This window comes from Prionailurus bengalensis, chromosome B1, assembly GCF_016509475.1.
Source record: "Prionailurus bengalensis isolate Pbe53 chromosome B1, Fcat_Pben_1.1_paternal_pri, whole genome shotgun sequence".
Classification (NCBI taxonomy): domain Eukaryota; kingdom Metazoa; phylum Chordata; class Mammalia; order Carnivora; family Felidae; genus Prionailurus; species Prionailurus bengalensis.
In genome coordinates, this window is record NC_057344.1 from 144,218,209 (window position 1) to 144,239,622 (window position 21,414).

Consider the following 21,414-nt stretch of genomic DNA (forward strand, 5'->3'; position numbering starts at 1 on the left):
ACACACGCACACTCAGAGTCCATGATTCCTGAGCATGTACTAGGCCAGATACTGAGATAGGCCTTAGAAACACAACAGGGGGGACCCCGGCTAGTTGGGAGCCAGACCTCTATAGAACGGGTTAGTACAGCAGATGAGGATCAGTGTGCTGGGTGCAGAAGGGAAGAGTATAGAAAGTCTCCTGTAGGACTCAAACCTCCTCTGCTAAGTCTGAAGGAAGCACTGGGATTTGGCAGGTAAAAAAGAAGTAGAAGGGCAACCCAGGTGGAGAGAACATTATGGGCTAAAGCATGAGGCGTGAAATAACAATATGACCTCAGAAGTAGTTGAGTATTTGAGGCACGAAGGCTAAGATATGAGGCAGAGTAGATAGGCAGAGCCAGACAGTGTGGAACCAGCAGAAGACATTAAGCAGGAGATTATTGTCATCTAACATATTTTGGAAGGACAGTGTCAGCAGGTAGAGACAGGCCAGGGGCCAGCCAGTTCAAGAGGATCTTGCAATGGCCCCAGGAGCTATGAGAACTTGAACCAAGGCAGTGGCGGTGAGAATGAGAGGAAGGATTAGAGTATTTTGGCAGTTGAACAGCAGTACTTAGTGATTAGAGGGGTTGTGTGTGGCCTTCAGGTTGTAGGTCTGTGTTACTGGGAAAAGGATGGTACCAACAGCTGAGAGAGGGAAGCTGTTAGAGGGGCAGGCTTAAGGGCCAGAGGATGATACATAGCCAGCATGAGCTGGTTGGTGTGGGTGGTGCTAGGACATCCACATGGAAATGTGTGGGGAGACAGATTTCAGCAAAGAGGTCTTGGCTCTGCCTGTTCCCTCTGAATATAAATCTAGCATATATAAATATATAAAAAGGTGTGTTTGTGTGTGTGTTCTTGTGTATAAATGATGAATGTGTGCCAGGTCTTTTAATAGTTGCTAGAGATAAAAAGTCAGAGGGGTGCCTGGATGGCTCAGTCAAACATCCAACTCTTGATTTTGGCTCAGGCCGTGGTCTCACAATTCTGAGACGGAGCTCGGCATCTGCACCAACAATGTGGAGCCTGTTTGAGATATTCTCTCTCTCTCTCTCTCTCTCTCTCTCTCTCTCTCTCTCTCCCCCCCCCTCTCTCTGCCCCTCCCCTGCTCGTGCTCCGATTTGCATACCCACATGCTCACTCTCTCGCTCTCACTCTCTCTCTCTCTGTCTCTCTCAAAATAAATAAACATTGAAAGAAAAAAGCTAGAACACAAAGCAACCTCAGGTTACTGATCACATCATGGAGATTCACCTGCCTACAAATGGTGGTGAGATCCTTAGTGGTGGGTACAACCATCCAAGAAAGTTTAAGATGCAATTGACGTGAGCCAATTACACTGGCTGGAAAAAGCCATGAATAGTAAGCGGGTAGAGAAGGAGGATCCACTCGGGAAATGTGTATGTACATCTAATTTCCATAACAAATGGTGATGGAGCTAGATCAAGTCTCTTCTGGCTCTAAAATTCTATGATCATCAATCACAAATAAAACATACTTCATACAGTGGGGTAGAAAAAAGTAACCTTCTATAATTATCACACTGTACAGAGGACTATGAAGTCTTAAAAAGGAATTTTCGAAACAAAACTGAAGAGATGGAAGCTACTACAAATAAACTGAAAATGCAATTAAAATCTGCACAGTCTGAACTCGAACAAACAAGAAATACGTTAAAGTCGATGGAAGGATCCGATGGTCATGGTATGCTGTATTAGATTTTATTCTTCTGTTTTTAATTCCATTGGTCTAGATTTATTATAACACAAACCTGGATGCATTGCCTGGCACCTCTCCCGGGTCCCGGTGCACAGTGACAGGCACCAACGATGGGTGTTAGCAGTCATTCTACTCAGGGGTTTTGGGGGAAAATGCTGTGTGCTTAATTTAAGCCCTGAAGAATCTGAATCTTTCTTTTCCTGTGGCTGTTTTAGTAATCTCTAATAGATCTCAATGTCTATAAATGCCAATTACTTTTAAGGAAGTGTTGATAAAAATACACGTCACCAATAATTTTCATTCAACCCCTTATTTTTCACATGTTCATTACCAACATAAACTATAAATTTGTGGTTAATTGTCAGTTCCTGATTCCTTTTCTGAGATATAAATGGGATGAACCCTGGGAATTGAACGGCTGGCATGAGTGGTCCCTTTCACCCCTTGGACCTGTCCCCTTTGTCCCTTGCTGCCTGTATTAATTCTGAGAGAGAAGGTTATCTGCTGTTTTATATCATTATTATTAGTGTTGGTATGGCTGTATTAGCTGACTGTAAGAATAAATAAGTCCTATATTTTTTATTTCTCAACATTTTTTAGTGTCAAAGATTTATTTCTGTGCCTGCTTCAGCAGCACATACATTAAAGCTAGAACGATACAGAGAAGATGATCATGATCCCTGTCCAGAGACCGAATGCATGTTCTCGAAGTGTTCTGTATTTTGTGTAGTCCTTGGAGGTTCAGTTCTTTCTTGCTTGGTGTTAACCAGCAAGCAAATGGTGGGGTTTGGAGAAGTCGCTCAGGAGGCCCATTTTGGGGTCCGTTCCCTTCCCCCACCACCAGAGAGAGCCCTCTCTTCAGTGCCCTGCTGGCATCTTCACAACAGCCCCAGTCATATTACAATGATTCAATTCACTCGGTGATCCTGTTTTTGCCTTCAAATGCTAATTTTTATTGATTAAAATTATCTTAAAATAAATGAGATTTAAGAAAACAAGCTTGAAGGCCAACCTTGATCTGCTTAATCAGACCAGAGTTCTTCGGAGTGCTTGAATTAGGTGAGTGGTGAGCAAATGATGTCAGACTGTTGCTCTGTTAATAGATCGATGTGCCATGCCTGATGAGCCCTGTTTCAACAGTTTCACTATAGCAACTACTCCTTAGCAAGAAGTGAGACCTTTTATCCTCTCTGATGGTTTTTTTTAAAGAATGGTACATTTTTTGGGTACCTGGGTGGCTCAGTCGTTTATGTGACCGACTCTTGATTTCAGCTCAGGTCATGATCTCACTGTTTGTGGGTTCGAGCCCCAGGTCAGGCTCTGTGCTGACAGCCTGGAGCCTGCTTCAGATTCTCTCTTCCTCTTCTTCTCCCTCTCCCTCTCCCTCTCACTCTCCCTTTCTCATTCTTTTTCTCCCTCTCCCTCTCCCCCTGCCTCAAAAATAAATAAATATTTTTAAAAATTAAAAAAAAAAAAGAAGAATGATACATTTTCTCTTTTCCTTTTAACCTCTAAGCTGTATCTGGACCTGACTCAACTCAAAGCCAGTGGCATTTTCAAACCTCTTTCCTGTAGGAAACAACACTGGGTCTCTGGCTTTGAATTTCCAAGCAAGGATGAGCTTCATATGTCTTTTCAATGGTCTCCCATATCTGAAGTATTCAGTGCCTACTACCTGCCCTGAACATTCTCACCCCATCACCAGTTTTACTAAAATAATTCCATATGTGCTAATGCTGCCAATTTTACTATTGAAATAGTAGTGAGTTCCAAGCACATGCAATAGCCATGAGAATGAAAATTGAATGGTTTGTGGTATCATTGGATTCTTTAAAAGGATCACTTAATAATAGAAGTCTTACACAATCACTTATGACATTTTTATAGGATATCATTTGAAAAAAATAAATAATAGATGTCTTTTGTGGGTTTTTTTTGGTTTTTTGTTTTTTTTAAGTAGACTCTACACCTAATGTGGAGTCCAGTGCAGGGCTTGAGCTCACGACCGTGAGATCAAGACCTGAGCTGAGATCAGAAGTCAGACGCTTAACCTACTGAGCCACCCAGGCACCCCATTTGTGGTATTTTAAATATGAATTTCTAGAAAATTCTACATTGTTCAGTATACAACTATTGTTATGTATATATGTTCGATATGTGTAAGTATGAATTTGATCAGTATTATATAACCATTGGAGATACAGCAAATTATGATGGTCAGTGAAATTAATACCAGTAGCAAGGAAATCACAAAATATCATTCTCAATTCAAAATCTCTCTGTAATTGCTGAAAATTGTTATATCCCAATATTGTGAAGTCTGAAGGTTTGTTTTGTTTTGTTTTGTTTTTTCCCATGATCAGTCTCTTGAAACTGTCCAAGTGCCTTGGAGAATCTTGTCACCTTCTCATAATGTTTAACCATCAATTTATAGTAGCCTCCCCAAATTTAGACACTAAAAACTAAGGCAGTTTATTTTCTTTTTCCCCCCAGCTATGAAAGTGGCAATGGGGATGCAAAAGCAAATCACGGCTAAAAGAGGTCAGATAGATGCCCTTCAAAGCAAGATACAGTTTTTGGAAGAGGCAATGACAACTGCAAATAAGGTGAGTCCCTGTGCTCAGAATGAGGGAAGCCAGTGTGTTCACTCTTTAATATACTGCAGGCAGGATAAGACGTAGCAGTTACCAAGTAAAATGGAGAAAAGAGTTTATTTCTGACTGAGAGAGTGAGGGGAAAGTTCCTGAAGGAACATTTGAGTAGGATCTTTTTTTTTAAATTGTTTTTAATGTTTATGTATTTTTGAGAGATGAGACAGAATGCAAGCAAGGGAAGGGCAGAGAGAGAGGGAGACAGAATCAGAAGCAGGCTCCAGGCTCCAAGCTGTCAGCACAGAGTCCGGCTTGAACTCATGAACCATGAGATAGATTATGACCTCAGCTAAAGTCAGACACTTAACCGACTGGGCCACCCAGGTGCCTCTGAGTAGGACCTTGAAGGAGCTAGTATTTTAAATGCAGAAAATGGACAAAAGGACATTCCTGGTAGAGACAGGGAACGACTATTAACAAAGCATGGTCAGTTCTGCTATAATGTGACACGTGTGTCTACAAAATTGTGCAGAAAAGGCCACGGGGGTTGTGAGAACAATGGGATTAGGAGTACCTCACTAACAAATTTCATCAATAACACACGAAAAGGAGGGACCTAATGAAAACTGGTGGTGCAGTTTTACATGTGTTAAATGGCTAAGAAATACATAAATACTACAATAAATATGGTCCTTTATCTTGAAAAAGACCTGAAGTCTGCTTGTAGAAGTGTGCATCAAAGGGCTGCAGCTTGTGAGTTACTATGAGGGGGTAGAAGGGAGGTTTTTTGTGACACCAGATGTGCACGGATGTGACTCAGAACACAAGATAAACTGAGGTAGTAGCAGATTGGTGTTTGAGGAGCGTGCATGTGTGCTTTTTGTGTATTCCCACACAGCTCTGTTTAGCCGGGTGCAGTTTTGTGTTGACTTAATATTTCTTATAAGTGCAACTGTGCATAGTAAGTGTGAAACTTATGTTGTGCTCAAATGTTCCCTGATAGTTCAATCACTTTGGAACAAATCAACATTTGTAAAAGCAGGGTTTGTGAGCACTGGCTGTAGTGGGGGTGAAGAGGTATGTAGCATATGTAGAAAGTGAGCGTGGGTCAGGCATTTGCTCTTCCCAGACCCAAAATGAACCTTTTTATCTTTTTTATTATTTTTTTAATTAAAAATATTTTTAATGCATGTTTTGATTCAGTAAGTCCTGGAGTGGAGGAGCAAGGGATTCTGCATTTCTTTGTTTTTTTTAAAACTATTTATTTATTTTCTAATTTACATCCAAGTTAGTTACCATGTAATGCAACAATGATTTCAGGAGCAGATTCCTTAATGCCCCTTACCCATTTTGCCCATCCCCCCTCCCACCACCCCTCCAGCAACCCAATGTTTGTTCACTATATTTAAATTTTTCTTATATTTTGTCCCCTTCCCTGCCAAAATGAGCTTTTTAAAAATGAAGCTACCCTTGGGGCGCCTGAGTGACTCAGTCAGTTAAGCGTCTGACTTCGGTTCAGGTCATGATCTCGCAGTTCATGAGTTCGAACCCCACATCAGGCTCTGTGCTGACAGCTCAGAGCCTGGAGCCTACTTTGGATTCTGTGTCTCCCTCTCTCTCTGCCACTCCCCTGCTCTCTTATAAAAATAAGAGAGTACATGGCGACATGATTCTAATAGCTCCCAGCTCCAACTCAGAACAATTAAGTGACATATGAATTGAACTATAGTTCAGATCTTTATATTAGTTTTATATTTCCCTCACATCTGAGCATCTACATCAGCATATTATTTCTGATATTTTTTTCCTCTATAATTATAGGAAAAGCATTTTCTAAAAGAAGAGAAGAATAAATTAAGCCAGGAATTGAGTACTGTTGCAACAGAAAAAAACAAGATGGCTGGAGAACTGGAAGTCCTGAGATCGCAGGAGCGACGTTTGAAAGAAAAAGTTGCTAATATGGAAGTTGCTCTTGATAAGGTAGTTACTAAGTGTGTAAAGTAATCATCAACTAAACAGCTATTAACTGAGGAGACATGTTCTGAATAAAAGCTCCATGCTGATAGGAACCAAATCTCTACTAGATCCCAGTCACCTAGCACAAGGAAAAACCATAGCCTATAGAGTAGAGAAGGCTCTTCTAAGCTTTAAAGCACAGTTATACTGTGTACTTTTTACAAAATTCTTTTTGAGGCTAACTCAGTCACAGGAGCAGTAAGATACAACATGCAAGATACCCCTGGGGTCCTCACTGGACTGAATAAATAAATATGTCTTCAATCTAACTTACTGCCACAAAATGACTTGAACACTAGGTAGAATACAGTCTGTTAATATCAGTAAAATGCTAACAGAATGCTAATGTCTGGCATTCATTGGAGTCCAGAAAATGCTGGTAGAAAACACAACTCAGGGGACACCTAGGTGGCCCAGTTGGTTAAGCGTCAGCTCAGGGCATGATCTCATGGTTTGTGAGTTCAAGTCCTGCAATGGGTGAGCTCAAGCCCCATTCGGGTGAGCACGAGCCCCACTTCGGGTAAAAAAAAAAACATTAGCCCTGCTTCTCTCTCTCTCTCTCTCTCTCTCTCTGTCTCAAAAAAAAAAAAAAACACAAAGAATGAGAAGGGTTAGTGACATTGTATTTGTTATTGCAACGTATCATAAAGGCATAAATCTTACTTGTGAGAACTCTGGAAGGCAAAAATATACCCAAACTAGTCCTGATTATTAAGAAATCCAGAGCCTTTATGGTTAGGTAAAATGACCTGTGAACCCACCTATGCCAGCTTTGATCTTAAAACATGATATGTTGATTTAATGAATTTCAGTTGTGGTCATTTTTTTACATTACTAAAGTGATTTGCTTATTCCATCCTTAGTTCATTCTTACTAAATGCTACATAGATGCCAGGGATACAGAGGATAAAGGCATGGCCTCCAGTTCTAAGTTTAATGAACAAAACTGATAAATAGATAAATGCAAGTTAGTGTGGGGGGGTTCCCTTGAAGAGATGGCAACTCTGTATTTATAGGTTAACAAAACAAAATTGTGTAGAGAATGGAAGACAAACCACATGTGGTTATTTGATTGTAGGCATCTTTGCAGTTTGCAGAATGTCAAGATATCATACAGCGTCAGGAACAAGAATCTGTGCGCCTAAAACTTCAACACACTTTGGATGTAAAAGTAAGGCCTTCTTTCCATCAGAAATAGTTCAAGTGAAATTAATGCCATTCTTTGATATACTTTTATGTTTACTTCATGTACCTTGGACACAGTCAAGTGTACTTCAACACTATCTGATACTAGCAGTTCTAAAATCTGCATAAACATCATTATATCTATACCTGTCCTCTTCCTATAGTAACAAATTGAAACACAGTGCTTTCTGTTAAGTTTATAAGAGAGGCAGACACCTTCTTCAGGTATGCCATGGGGATACCTGAAGGAAGAATTTTCCACACAGAAGGGGGTCAAGCAAGTGCAGAGGTCCAAAGTGTGAGTGTGCTCAGTTTGTTTGGAGAATAGCAAAAATGATTTAATCTGCATCACCAAAACATGTGTCCTTTAAAAACAGTGCATTTTCCACTGAAATTTATGTCTGCTTTCCAAGTTGCAGACATATGTTAAAGTGTCCGTAATGGATACTTTTGCGGGCTGGAGCACGCGATAGTTGTAGAGGACCTTTCTCAATAGTATGCCCCAACTAGCGTAGAGTCTTTGGCAAAAGTTAGAAACCAGCTAAGTAGCGTACCATCCGAGGTGTTTTCACATCTCAAATGCCTCTTTCAAAATCAGCAGTGTGAAGGCATCTTCTTAGCATATGCTTAGTCCTCAAAGAGTGACTCAGAATCATCTTGCTTTATAGATGTTCAACATGTAAAATTGAAATTATGTTTGTGAAATACGTTTTGATTTCACAATTGTAGGTGTAGGTGGACAATTATTTTGCTCACATCTATATTGTTTTCTAGGAACTTCAGGGCCCTGGATACACCTCAAATACTTCTGTGAAGCCACGCCTTCTACAGCCATCCTCAGCCGCCCGTTCCCATTCTAATGTACCGTCATCCCAGTCCACAGCCAGCTTCCTGTCTCATGTAAGCATCTAGTCTCATAATCCATGATGCAAATGACCTAATGTGTAAGTAATTTTAAATGGAGAAAATTTCATTTAAAAATATATCTATAGTTATGACATTTTCAATTACTGGATTGTAGATTTATACATACCAGATGAATGAAAACATTTACTTCACTATTTGGTGTTTCCCCTGGGGAAAACATGAATTATTCAGTAGGATTAATGTTAACAATAATTGAGTTTTTTTAAGTTTTCATTTTAATTCCAGTTAGTTAACATTACAGTGTTATATTAGTTTCAGGTGTACACTATAGTGATTCAACAACTCCATACATCACTCAGTGCTCATCATGACAAGTGCACTCCTTACGCCCCCTCACCTATAAAACCCATCCCTCACCCCCTTCCCTCTGGTAATCATGTTTGTTCTCCATTGTTAACAGTCTGTTTCCTCATTTGCTTCTTTCTTTCTTTTTTATCCTTTCATTTGTCTATCTTGTTTCTTAAATGCCACATATGAGTGAAATCATATGATATCTGTCTTTCTCTGATGGACTTATTTCACTTAGCATTATACTTTTTAGCTCTATCTATATCATTGCAAATGGCAAGATTTCATTATTTTTTATGGCTGAAGTAATATTCCATTGTATAATATACCACATCTTTTTTTTTTTTTATCAGTTCATCATTTGATGGACATTTGGGCTGCTTCTGTATCTTGGCTATTGTAAATAATGCTGTTCTAAACATAGGCGTTTCTGTCTCCCCTTGTATTAGTGTTTTTGTATTCTTTGGGTAAATACCAAGTAGTACGATTACTGGATTACAGTAGTTCTGTTTTTAACTTTTTGAGGAACCTCCGTACTGTTTTCCAGAGTGGCTGCACCAGTTTGCATTCCCACCAAACAGACTGGTCATCTGTATATCTTTGGAGAAATGTCTGTTAATGTCTTCTGCCCATTTTTTCATTAGATTATTCATTTGGGGGGTGTTGAGTTTGATAAATTCTTTATAGATTTTGAATACTAACCCTCTATCAGATAAGTCATTTACAAATACCTTCTCCCATTCTGCAGGTTGCCCTTTAGTTTCGTTGATTGTTTCCTTCACTGTACAGAAGTTTTTATTTCAATGAAGTCTCAATAGTTTATTTTTGCTTTTGTTTTCTTTGCCTCAGGAGACATATCTAGAAAAAAGTTGCTTCAGCCGATGACAAAGCAGTTATTGCCTATGTTCTCTTCGAGGATTTTTATGGTTTCAGGACTTACGGTTTTAGGTCTTTAATTCATTTTGAGTTTATTTTTGTGTGTGGTGTAAGAAAGTAAAAAAAAAACTTTGCATGTTGCTTTCCAGTTTTCTCAATATCATTGTTTGAACAGACTGTCTTTTTCCAATTGTATGTTCTTTCCTACTTTGTCAAAGATTTAATTGACCATATGGTTGAGGGTTTATTTCTGGGTTTTCTGTTCTCTTCCATTGCTCTCTGTGCTATTTTTTGTGCCAGTTTCCTACTGTTTTGATTGCAACAGCTTTGTGATATAACTTAAACTCCAGAATTATGATGCTTCCAGCTTTGCTTTGCTTTTTCGAGATTGCTTTGGCTATTCAGGATCTTTTGTGGTTCCATATGAAGTTTAGAATTGTTCTAGTTCTGTGAAAAATGCTATTGGTATTTTGATAGGAATTGCATTAAATGTGTATATTGCTTTGAGTAGTACAGAAATTTTAACAATATTTGTTCCTCCAATCAATGAGCATGGGATGTTTTCCCTTTTCTTTGTGTTGTTGTAAATTTCTGTCATCAGGTTGTTTTGTTTTGTTTTGTTTTGTTTTTTTATAGTTTTCAGAGTACAGATCTATCACCTCTTTGGTTAGGTTTATTCCTAGGCATCTTATTATTTTTGAGATTGTTTTCTTAATTTCTCTTTCTGCTGCTTCATTATTGGTGTTTATAAATGCTGTATTGGTTTTGTATCCTGTGAGTTTACTGAAAGTTCTCACAGTCTTTTGGTGGAGTCTTTGGGGTTTTCTATATATAGTATCATGTCATCTGCAAATAGTGAAAGTTGTACTTAGGAGTGCCCGGGTGGCTCAGTCAACTGAGCATCTGACTCTTGATTTTGGTTCAGGTCATAATCTCATGATATGTGAGTTTTAACCCCACGTTGGGCTCTATGCTGGCAGCGTGCAGCCTTCTTGGGATTTTCTCTCTCCCTCTCTCTCTCTGCCCCTCCTCTGCTTGTGTGTTCTCTCTCTCTCTCTCTCTCTCTCTCTCTCTCTCTCTCAAAAATAAATAATATAAACTTAAAAAAAAAAAGGAAATTGTACTTCTTTCTTACCAGTTTGGATGCCTTTTATTTCTTTTTGTTGTCTAATTGCTGCAGCTAGGATTTCCAGTACAGTATTGAATAAAAGCGGTAAGAGTGGACATTCCTGTCTTGTTCCTGACCTTAGACGAAAAGCTCTCAGTTTTTCCCCATTGAGGATGATGGTAGCTTGGGGTCTTTCATATATGACCTTTATTATGGTGAGGTATGTTCCCTCTAAACCTACTTTGAAGGTTTTTATCTTGAATGGATGTTGTATTTTGTCAAATGCTTTTTCTACATTTTTCAAAATGATCATATGGAGAATATGTTTTCTCTTATTGATATGATGTATCACATTTATTGATTTGTGAATGTCAAACCATGCTTGAAACCCAAGAATAAATCCCACTTGATTTTGGTGAATAATTTTTTTTTAATGTTTTATTGGACTTGGTTTGGCAGTTGAGGATTTTTGCATCTATGTTTACCAGGAATATTAGCCTGTAGTTCTCTATTTTAGTGATGTCTTTATCTGGTTTTGGTATGAGAGAATTAATGGCCTCATAGAATGAGTTGGGGTTTTCCTTCCTTTTCTATTTTTTGAAATAGTTTGAGAATAGGTATTAACTCTTCCTTAAATGTTTGGTAAAATTGTCCTATGAAGCCATCTGATCCTGGATGTTTGTTTGTCAGGAGTTTTTTGATTACTGATTCAGCTTCTTTGTTTGTTGTTGGTTTGTTCAAATTTTCTATTTCTTCCTGTTATAGTTTTGGTAGATTATATGCTTCTAGGAATTTATCTATTTCTTTAGGTTGTCCAACTTGTTGGCATATAGTTTTCATAATATTCTCTTATAATTGTATTTCTGTGGCATTGACTGTTATTTCCCCTCTCTCATTTGTGATTTTATTTGAGGCCTTTCTCCTTTTTTCTTGATAAGTATGGCTAAAGGTTTTTGGCATTTTTTTTAAGTTTACTTATTTATTTGGCGGGGGGCAGGCAGAGAGAGGGAGAATCCCAAAGAAGCTCCACACTGTCAGCACACAGCCCAGTGCTGGGCTTGATCCCACAAATCCTGAGATCACTTGAGCCAAAAACCAAGAGTCGATCACTTAATTGAGCCACCCAGGTGCCCCTAAGTCTGGCTTGATCTGTTCTGTTTTTGTTTTTTTTTTATTTCTGTATCATTTATTTCTGTTCTAATCTTTATTATTTCCTTCCTTCCTTCTGCTGGCTTCAGTCTTTTTTTGTTCTTTTTCTAGCTCCTTGTGGTGTGTGGTTAGGTTGTTTATTTGAAATTTTTCTTGCTTCTTGAGGAAGACTTATATTGCTATAATCTTCCCTCTTATGACCACTTTTGCTGCATCCCAAAGGTTTTGACCAATGTGTTTTCATTTTCATTTGTTTCCATGTACTTTTTAATTTCATCTTTTATTTCCTGGTTGACCCATTCATTCCCTAGTAGCATGTTCTTTAACCTCCTTGTATTTGTCATCTTTGCAGATTTTTCTTGTGGCTGACTTCTAGTTTCATAACATTGTGGTCAGAAAAGATGCACAGTATGACTTCAATCTTCCTCAATTTGTTGAGGCTTATTTTAAGGTCTAACACTCTCTTCTGGAGAATGTTCCACGTGTATTTGAAAACAGAATGTGTATTCTGCTGTTTTAGGATGTAATGTACTGAATATGTCTGTTAAATCCATCTGTGCAAGTGCGTCATTCAAAGCCATTATTTTCTTGTTGATTTTATAAGGATTTTTTTTGTTTGTGTTTTTTTTGTTGTTGTTGATGATCTGTTTAGATGACTTGTCTGTTGATGTACATGGGGTCTTAAAGTCATTTTCTCTTGTTGCATTATTATCTATTAGTTCTTTTATGTTTGTTATTAACTGTTTTATGTATTAAGGTGTTTCTATGGAGGGTACATAAATATTTACAATTGTTATATCTTCTTGTTAGATTGTCCCTTTTATTATTATATAGTGTCCTTTGTCTCTTGTTACAGTCTTTGTTCTAAAGTCTGTTTTGTCTGATAATATGTATTGCTACTCCAGCTTTCTTTTGACATCCATCTGCATGATAGGTATTTCTCCATACCCTTTCAATCTGTAGGTTTCTTTAGATCTAATATGTGTCTCTTGTAGGCAGCATATAGATGGGTCTTGTTTTATTTTTTTAATCCATTCTGTCACCCTATGTTTTTATTTAATTTTTTTTTAACATTTATTTATTGTTGAGAGACAGAGACAGAGCATGAGCAGGGGAGGGGCAGAGAGAGAGGGAGACACAGAATCCGAAGCAGGCTCCAGGCTCTGAGCTGTCAGCACATAGCCCGACACGGGGCTCGAACCCACGAACCGTGAGATCATGACCTGAGCCAAAGTCAGATGCTCAACCTACTAAGCCACCCAGGTGCCCCTGTCACCCTATGTTTTTTATTGGAATGTTTACCCAATTTACATTGAAAATAATTATTGATGGATATGTATTCATTGTCATTTTGTTGTGCTTTTTGTGGTGGTTTTTGAAGATTTGCTTTGATCCTTTGTCTTTCTCTCTTTCATGTTTTGCCAATTTTCTTTAATGACACATTTGGATTTTTTTCTCTTTATTCTTTGTGTATTTATTAGTGGTTTTAGATGTATGATTCCGTTAGGTTTGTATATAACATCTTCTGCATATAGCAATCTATATTAAGTTGATGGTCATGTAAGTTTGAACTCATTCTTACTCCTCCCCACATTTTAAGTATATATTGTTATATTTTACATCCTTTTATTTTGTGCATTCCATGAATTTTTTTTTACAGAAATATTCATTTTGGGGGTGCCTGGGTGGCTCAGTAGGTTAATAAGTGTCCGACTTCAGCTCAGATCACAATCCCGCAGTTCATGAGTTTGAACCCCGCATCAGCTCTCTGCTGTCAATGCAGACTGTCCCCCTCCTTTCCTCCTCCCCCGCTCACTCACTCTCTCTCCAAAAAATTAAACATTAAAAAACAAAAAAAGAAATACTCATTTTTGCTTCTTTTATGTTTCCTACCTTTATACTGTTACTTTGGTCTCTCCTTTCCACTCAGAGAGTCCCCTTTAATATTTCTTGTAGGGCTGGTTTAGTGGTCCTGAACTCCTGTAGTTTATTTGTCTGGGAAACTCTTTATCTCTCCTTTTATTCTGAATTATAGCCTTGCTTGACAGTATTCTTGGCTGCACATTTTTCCCATTCAGCACTTTGAATATATCATGCCACTCCTTTCTGGTTTGAAAAGTTTCTGTTGAAAAAATCTCCTGCTAGCCTTATGGGTTTTCCCTTGTAAGTTACTGTCTTCTTTTCTTGTTGCTTTAAATTTTTTTTCTTTATAACTGTGTTTTGCCAGTTTAATTACAGTATGTCTTGGTGTGGATCTGCTTTTGTTAATTTTGATGGGAGTTCCCTGTGCCTTCTGGATCTGGATATCTGTTTCCTTCCCCAGATTAGGTAAGTTTTCAGCTATTATTTCTTCAAATAAATTTTCTGCCCCCTTTCCTCTTTCTTCTTCTTGTAGGACTTCTATACTATCAATATTACTATGTATGATGGAGTCACTGAGTTCCCTAAGTCTGTTCTTGTTTTGCATAATTCTTTTCTCTCTGTCTTCTAGGTCATTTACTCTTTTCTCTGCTTCTTCCATCCTACTGTTCATTCCATCAAGCGTGTTTCTCATTTTGTTTATTATACCTTTATCTCTGGTACACTATTCCTTATGTCTGCGTTAAGGGTCTCACTCATTTCTTCCATTCTTTTCTCAAGTATGGTGAGTATTCTTATGATCATTGCTTTAAATACTGATAGAGTATATCAGTATATCAGTATAAGGTATGTTACTTATATCTGTTTCACTTAGATCTCTGGACATCGCCTTGTCTTGTTCTTCCATTTGGAATAAATTTCTCTGTCTTCTCATTTTTGTCTAAGTCTCTGTGCCAGTTCTTGTGTGTTAGGAAAGTAAACTATATCTCTTGTTCTTGAAGGTTATGGCCTTAATAAGAGGTTCTCTAGTGCCCTGTCATGTGGTGTCCCCATTTCCCCACGGCCTGGTGCTCGTGGGAGTGTCTCTAATGTATGCTGTGTGTGCCCCAATGTTTAGTCCTGACCACTTTATTCTTTGGGCCAGTTGTCTGCCCAGGCTCTCTTTGCCTGTTGTGGGCAGTGTTTGGTCCCTGGCCTGAATGTAGCATGTTTTAGATAGGTGTGCTCTGGTCTGTTTGTGAAATGAGACCTGTCACCACCAGTGCTGGAACCAAGTCTTGGCAAATATCTCAAGTTGGAAGATGTGTGAGCAGGGATTTGGGTTGTTCTTCTAGGGGAGGGGGCCCACCACACTGGGACTGAGACAAACATGACAGGCAGGGTGGTGACACCAGAGTGTGGAGGGGGGACGCTTGATGTAAGCAAGTGAGATAGTGAGTGTCAGTGCTGCACTGGTTCCCACTGGTAGCCCTGTATGCTGAGGGATGGGGAAGGAAAATGGTGCCAGCCAGTTCCTTTGTTCCTGGAGGGGTCTCTCTGTGAATGCTGTCTTTTCTTACTGTGTGCCCCTGGTGCTCTTCAGATCACTGTTTCCATGCTGGGTGTCCATGGGTTGTTTGCCTGCCGTCTCTCCAAGAGCAGTTCAGTGCCCTCTGGGCTCTATCTCAGCCAAGCCCACTGACCTTCAAGCCTAATCATCAGGCTTTAAGCCCTGATGATTGCCAGAAGTCACAAAATTCAGCCCTTCTTGCTTTCCAAGCCAACTGCTATGGGGATTCATTTTCCCTGTGTGCTCCCCTTTGTGTTAGTCTGTCTCTTGCCCTTCTCCAAGAGAATGGCTCCCTCCCCACTGCAGCAGCCACAATCCATTTCTCTCCTAAACCACATCTCCACATTTCCTACCTTCTTCAATGTGGTTTCTTCTCTACCTTTATCGTTAGAGTTTGTTCTGCCTGTCTTCAAGTCAATTTCCAGGTTATTTAGGATGATTTGATAGTTACCTAGTTGTATTCATGGGATGAGGCAAGCATAGGGTCCTCCTGCTTTGCTGCCATCTTCCAACCCACCAATAATAATTGTCAAAATAAATTATTTAGTAGTCTTATGTTCAGTGCTTTCCATCACAAGCATTTCCACATTACAAAGCAAATGCTGAGATAGCTAAAATAAGCACCGCTTCAAATGCCAAAGGCAAATTAATGGTATATTGATATCCCACCAAGATGAAAATGATTTGCTTATATAGTTTCTTCAGGAACTATATGTAAATGTACTTATAATCATAAAATTTTAGTAACTGTAAGATATTTTTATTCCCTTCATTTAAAATGTTCAAGACTTTAGGGGCTCCTGGGTGGCTCAGTTGGTTGGGCGTCTGACTTCATTCGGCTCAGGGCATGATCTCACAGTGGGAGTTTGAGCCCCGCGTCAGGCTCTGTGCTGACAGCTCAGGGCCTGGAGCCTGCTTCAGATTCTGTGTCTCCCTCTCTCTCTGCCCCTCCCCTGCTCATGCTCTGTCTCTGTCTCTCAAAAAATAAATAAAAACATTTTTTTTAATTAAAGAAAAATAAAATGTTCAAGACCTTAGAAAAGTTTTGGTTTTAACCTTTTTTTTTTCTTTAAGCTAAGGAAAAAACTTGTATGGTGTAAAATTCAGACTTTGTTCTGAAAATATACATTTATGGAACCACTAATCGCCTGTAACCAGTATTCAGCTCCAACTCTAGAGAAGTGAAACTTATTCCATAAATCGCACATGAAAATCAATTTCATTAGTTAACAGTCCTGTCTAATGAATAGCAACAGGATGACCAGTGACCGGCCAGTTATTCCACCTGTGCACTTAAATGAAAGGCATGCACTGCGAAATGGCTAAAAGTGGAAAAGGACCCCTCTCAGACACTTCAGATGTGTGCACTGAAAAGCAAGCTGTTACACAACAAATAAGAGAACATTCTATCAAATAAAAGAATGATAATCTTCATATTAGAAGGTAAACATGCTTCTCTCTGGAGGCTGGGACTTGGAGGTGGTCAGAGGAAGAGCAAGGGACTACTGTTTTTTGTTTTAAGTGTTATAAAATTACCTTTAAAGTTTATTTATACATTTTGAGAGAGAGACAGGGAGGGAATGTCAGGGAGGTACAGAGAGAGAGAGGAAGAGAATCCCAAGCAAGCTCCATGTTGTCAGCACAGAGCACGATAAAGGGCTTGAACTCACGAATCTTAAGATCACGACCTGCGCTGAAACCAAGAGTCAGGCACTTAACTGACTGAGCCACCCAGGCGCCCCTAAAATAAGCTTTAAAATTATGTACATGTTAACATTGATACAAAGTAAATCCCCCTCCCAAAATAACCCCACAAACCAAACAACAAATAAACAACAACAAAGAACATTTGACCAGGAGTCATTGGTGGGTCTCCCTACTTGTGTGACCTTGAAAAGCCAAATATATTGTGCCTTGCTCTTTTCATGTCTAAAGATGAGTGTGGACTAGACGACCTCTAGGGTCATCTAGAAACATCAGCTCTGAAATTGCATGACTTTTCATTACCCAGAAGCCAGCCTGAGAGATTTTGTCTAGTTGTGCAATAAACAGACTACTTGATTATAAAGAATCTCATCCATCACTGAAAAAGTACCAGTCATATCTATGAAGTCAAAATTTTAAGTAACAATTCTAACAGCAAAAAATGAACTGTATTTCCTAAATAGACTGTCAAACATGCCGTATGCAATTTCTCCTCTTAAAAATGTTTATTATTTCTCCTCTTAAAAATGTTTGTTATAGAGGCACCTAGGTGGCTCAGTCAGTTGAACATTCAACTCTCAAGTTTTATCTCAGGTCCTGCGTAGGTCCCAGGGTTGTGTGATTGAGCCCTGCACCCAGCTCCATGCTGGGCATGGAGCCTGCTTATATTTATTTATTTATTCATTTATTCATCCATTGATTCATATTCTCTCTCTCTCTCCCCCTCTCTCTCTCTCCCCCCCTCCCCTCCCACCAAAAAGAAAAATGTTTGTTATATAATTTTCCACAATAGAAGTAACATTCTTTGCTGTATTCACTGATGCATCCCAAAGTACCTAGAACAGTGTCTAGCATATAGTAGATAATAAATATTTGTCTAATGAGTGAATGAATTGAATTCATTGTAGAACATTGTATTCAGGTTTCCATTGTTTCTACTGATAAGTCAGTTTTAAGTCTTCTTGTTGCCCTTTTGGAGTTAATTTTATCTCTGACCACTTTTAGGATTTTCTCTTTGTATCGGTTTATAGCAATTTGACTGTGATGTGCTAGGTGTGTTCTTTGTATTTGTCTTTCTTGAGGTTCACTGAGTTTAGTAGACGTGTGGATTGATATGTTTCATTGATTTAGGAAGTTTTTTCTCCTTACCTTCTCAATTATTTTTTCTACCCCATTTTCTTGTTTCCTTCTGGTACTTGTACTATTAAAAACATTTTTTTTTTAATGGTATATGATAACTCCATTATCTGAATCCCCTCTGGGCCTGTGACCATTGTTTCTCTTGGTTTTCAGTCATGTTGTTGTCTAGTCCTGCTTTTTTTCCCAATAGTTTAACTTTTTTAGAGTAATTTTAGATTCACAACAAAATTGAGAGAAAGGTATAGAGATTTCCCCATATATGCACAGCCTCCCGCATTATCAACATCACTCACTGGAGTGGTACATTTGCTACCAAGGATCTACAGTGACACATTATCATTACTCAAAGTACATAGTTTACATTGGGGTTCACTCTGGTGTTGTATATTCTATAAGTTTGGACAGATGTACAATGACATAATACCCATTATTATTACACAGAGTATTCTTACTGCCTTCAAAACCTTCTGTGCTCCTTCTTATTCATCCCTCCCATTCGCTTCCGCCCTGGCAACTAGTGAACTTTTTATTGTCTCCATAGTTTTGCCTTTTCCAGAAGGTCATATAGATGGAATCATACAGTATGAAGCTTTTTAAGATTGGCTTCTTGGGGCACCCGGATGGCTCAGTCGGTTGAGTGTCTGGCTTCAGCTCGGGTCATGATCTCACAGTCCATGAGTTCGAGCTGCACGTCGGGCCCTGTGCTGACAGCTCAGAGCCTGGAGCCTGCTTCAGATTCTGTGTCTCCTCTCTCTATGCCCCTCCCCTGCTCACCCTCTGTCTCTGTCTCTGTCTCTCTCTCTTTCTCTCTCTCTCTCTCAAAAATAAATAAACATCAAAAAAAATTTTAAAAAGATAGGCTTCTTTCATTTAGTAAAATGCATTGAAGTTTCCTCCATGTCTTTTCATGGCTTGGTAGCTTATTTCTTCTTAATGCTGAGTAATATTCCACTGTCTAGATGTACCACAGTTTGTTTATTCATTTGCCTACTGAATGGCATCTTCGTTACTTCCAAGTTTTTGTAGTTGTGAACAAAGCTTTTATAAACATTCATGTGCAAGCTTTTGTGTGGACCTAAGTTTTCAGCTCCTTTGAGTAAGTATCCAGGAGTATGATTACTAGATCATATGATAGTAATATGTTTCGTTTTGTAAGAAACTGCCAAACTATATTCCACAGTGGTTGTACCATTTTGCACTCCCACCAGCAATGAATGAGAGTTCCTGTTGTTCCATATCCTTGGCAGTATTTGCTGTTGTCTATGTTTTGGATTTTGGACATTCTAATAAGAGTATAATAGTATCTCATTTTATTTATTTATTTTTTAATTTTTTTAATGTTTGTTTATTTTCGAGAGAGACAGACACAGAGCACAAACAGGAGAGGGGCAGAGACAGAGGGAGACACAGAATCTGAAGCAAGTTCCGGGCTCCGAGCTGTCGACACACAGCCTGACACAGGGCTTAAACTCATGAACTGTGAGATCATGACCTGAGCCAAAGTCGGATGCTCAACCAACTGAGCCACCCAGGCACCCCGAATAGTATCTCATTTTAATTTGGGTTTCCCTGATGCCATATGTCCTGGAACATCTTTTTATATGCTTATTTGACATCTATGTATTTTCTTTGGTTGAGGTGTCTGTTAAGGTCTTTAGCCCGTTTTTTGTTTGCTTCCTTTCTAAATAAAGTTCTGGGCGTTGTGAAAAATTAGATCATTTTGGTTTCTAGATGACATTTTTTTTTTCCTACATAGAGGATTTACGTCAGCTTCTGGCTGATAGCTAAAGTAAGGGCACTAACAATCCCATATCACCTTAATTCATTCAAGGATTGAGATGATTCAGATTAAGGCTCTTATCCTGAAGCCTGATGTTTACCAGTTTATCTTCTAACCTCTTTGATAGAGTTCTAGTTTTTTATCCCTCTAGCTTCTTGATTCTGCCAAAAGCTCATCTCATCTTCCCAACCTCTCAACTGGTTCTTTTAGAATTCGCAAATGCTTCTAGAGAAAATGGCATTTTGTTCCGGACTTTGGCCCCATAATTCTTAACTGTGTTGGTAGCTCTCTAATGTTGTCAGGTAGACTTAAAAATTTTGTGTGTATACTTTTCTAGTGAATTTCTAAACAGAAGGGTTGTTCTACCATTACTGGAAAAAGAACTCCTCTACTGTTAGTCTTTTCTCATACAATTTTAGATATTCTTTATAAACTTATGCTGTAGAATATAAAAAATTATCTCTTTAAACCACACATACATGCACACATATACATCTTCCTTTTCCCTGCATAATCCTCCCTATATAATCATATCATATCATACGTTTTGGTTAAGTCACATTGAGTGTTTAGATTATTATGACAATGTAAATATTGTTCTCTAGCTGAACTGTGCAGTGAACTGTGATTATATTTCCTTTATGCCCTTAGACTTAATAATTGTCTTGTTTTACTTTGGTTAGTTTTCTAAATATCTATAACCAATTATCCCTCAAACGTTCTCTGAAAAACAACTGTAAAATTCCTTTTAGTATGAGCAAAGTAGTAAGATTATTTTATTAGTTTCTTTACTTGTTCATATATTCATGTGTTAGGCATCATGCCTTTAGAGCCCTCCAACATTCCTGTTCTGATCGGGAGTGGTTGCCTTCTAGGCTTGCCACGCAGTTGGCTCCTTGGATTTTCCTTCTCTCAAAACCCAGGGAATTCCCTTCACCTTTTTTTCTGTTTTTTAATTTTAATTCCCTTTCTTGGTTTCTTTCTTTCTTTTGGTGGAGCCTATGATGCAGCGGCTAACTATGGAAGGGTGTATTTGAAAATTTTGCATTTCTGAAAATACTGGGTTTTTTTTACTTACATATGATGATACTTAAAATTTTATTGCTGTTGTCCATTTTGGCTCCAGGGCCTTTGTTTGTGACTAGTTTTTGTTCATTTTCTTAGTTTGTAGGGTCTTTTCTTTATCCTGCATACTGATTTCAAGACGTTCCCTGCTGAGGGTCTTTTTCTTTTCATTGTGCTGCGTACTTAGCAGACTCTTGAGTTCTTTTATTCTCAGAAATTTTCTAGTATCATTTATTTTATCATTCTCCCCCTCATTTTCTCAGTTCTCTCTTTTTAGAATTCCTGTTAGTCACCTATTAGACCACTCCAGTCATCTTTAATTCTGACTTCCATGCTCACCTCATCTTTTATTCCCACCTTCCAGGAAATTTCCTCAACTCGAATTGTTTTTCTGATATCATTTTTTTTTTTTTTAATTTCCAGGAGCCGTTTT

The 21,414-nt window shown here is 38.6% G+C and overlaps 1 protein-coding gene and 1 non-coding gene across 7 annotated transcripts in view; both read left to right on the forward strand.

The window, feature by feature from the left end:
- CCDC158 (coiled-coil domain containing 158) overlaps nucleotides 1-21,414 on the forward strand; it is a 116,280-nt gene that overhangs the window by 57,299 nt on the left and 37,567 nt on the right. For 5 of the 6 annotated variants that reach the window (XM_043572431.1, XM_043572426.1, XM_043572430.1 and 2 more), the window contains 5 exons: nucleotides 1,576-1,728; nucleotides 4,237-4,349; nucleotides 6,156-6,314; nucleotides 7,429-7,521; nucleotides 8,310-8,435. In XM_043572431.1, coding sequence (XP_043428366.1) covers nucleotides 1,576-1,728; nucleotides 4,237-4,349; nucleotides 6,156-6,314; nucleotides 7,429-7,521; nucleotides 8,310-8,435 — 644 coding nt within the window. The remainder of the gene's footprint in view (nucleotides 1-1,575; nucleotides 1,729-4,236; nucleotides 4,350-6,155; nucleotides 6,315-7,428; nucleotides 7,522-8,309; nucleotides 8,436-21,414) is intronic. The other variant, XM_043572429.1, reaches the window with a different exon arrangement.
- Nucleotides 2,362-2,468, forward strand: LOC122479270. The gene has a single exon (XR_006296318.1). It is a non-coding gene; the product is annotated as a U6 spliceosomal RNA (small nuclear RNA).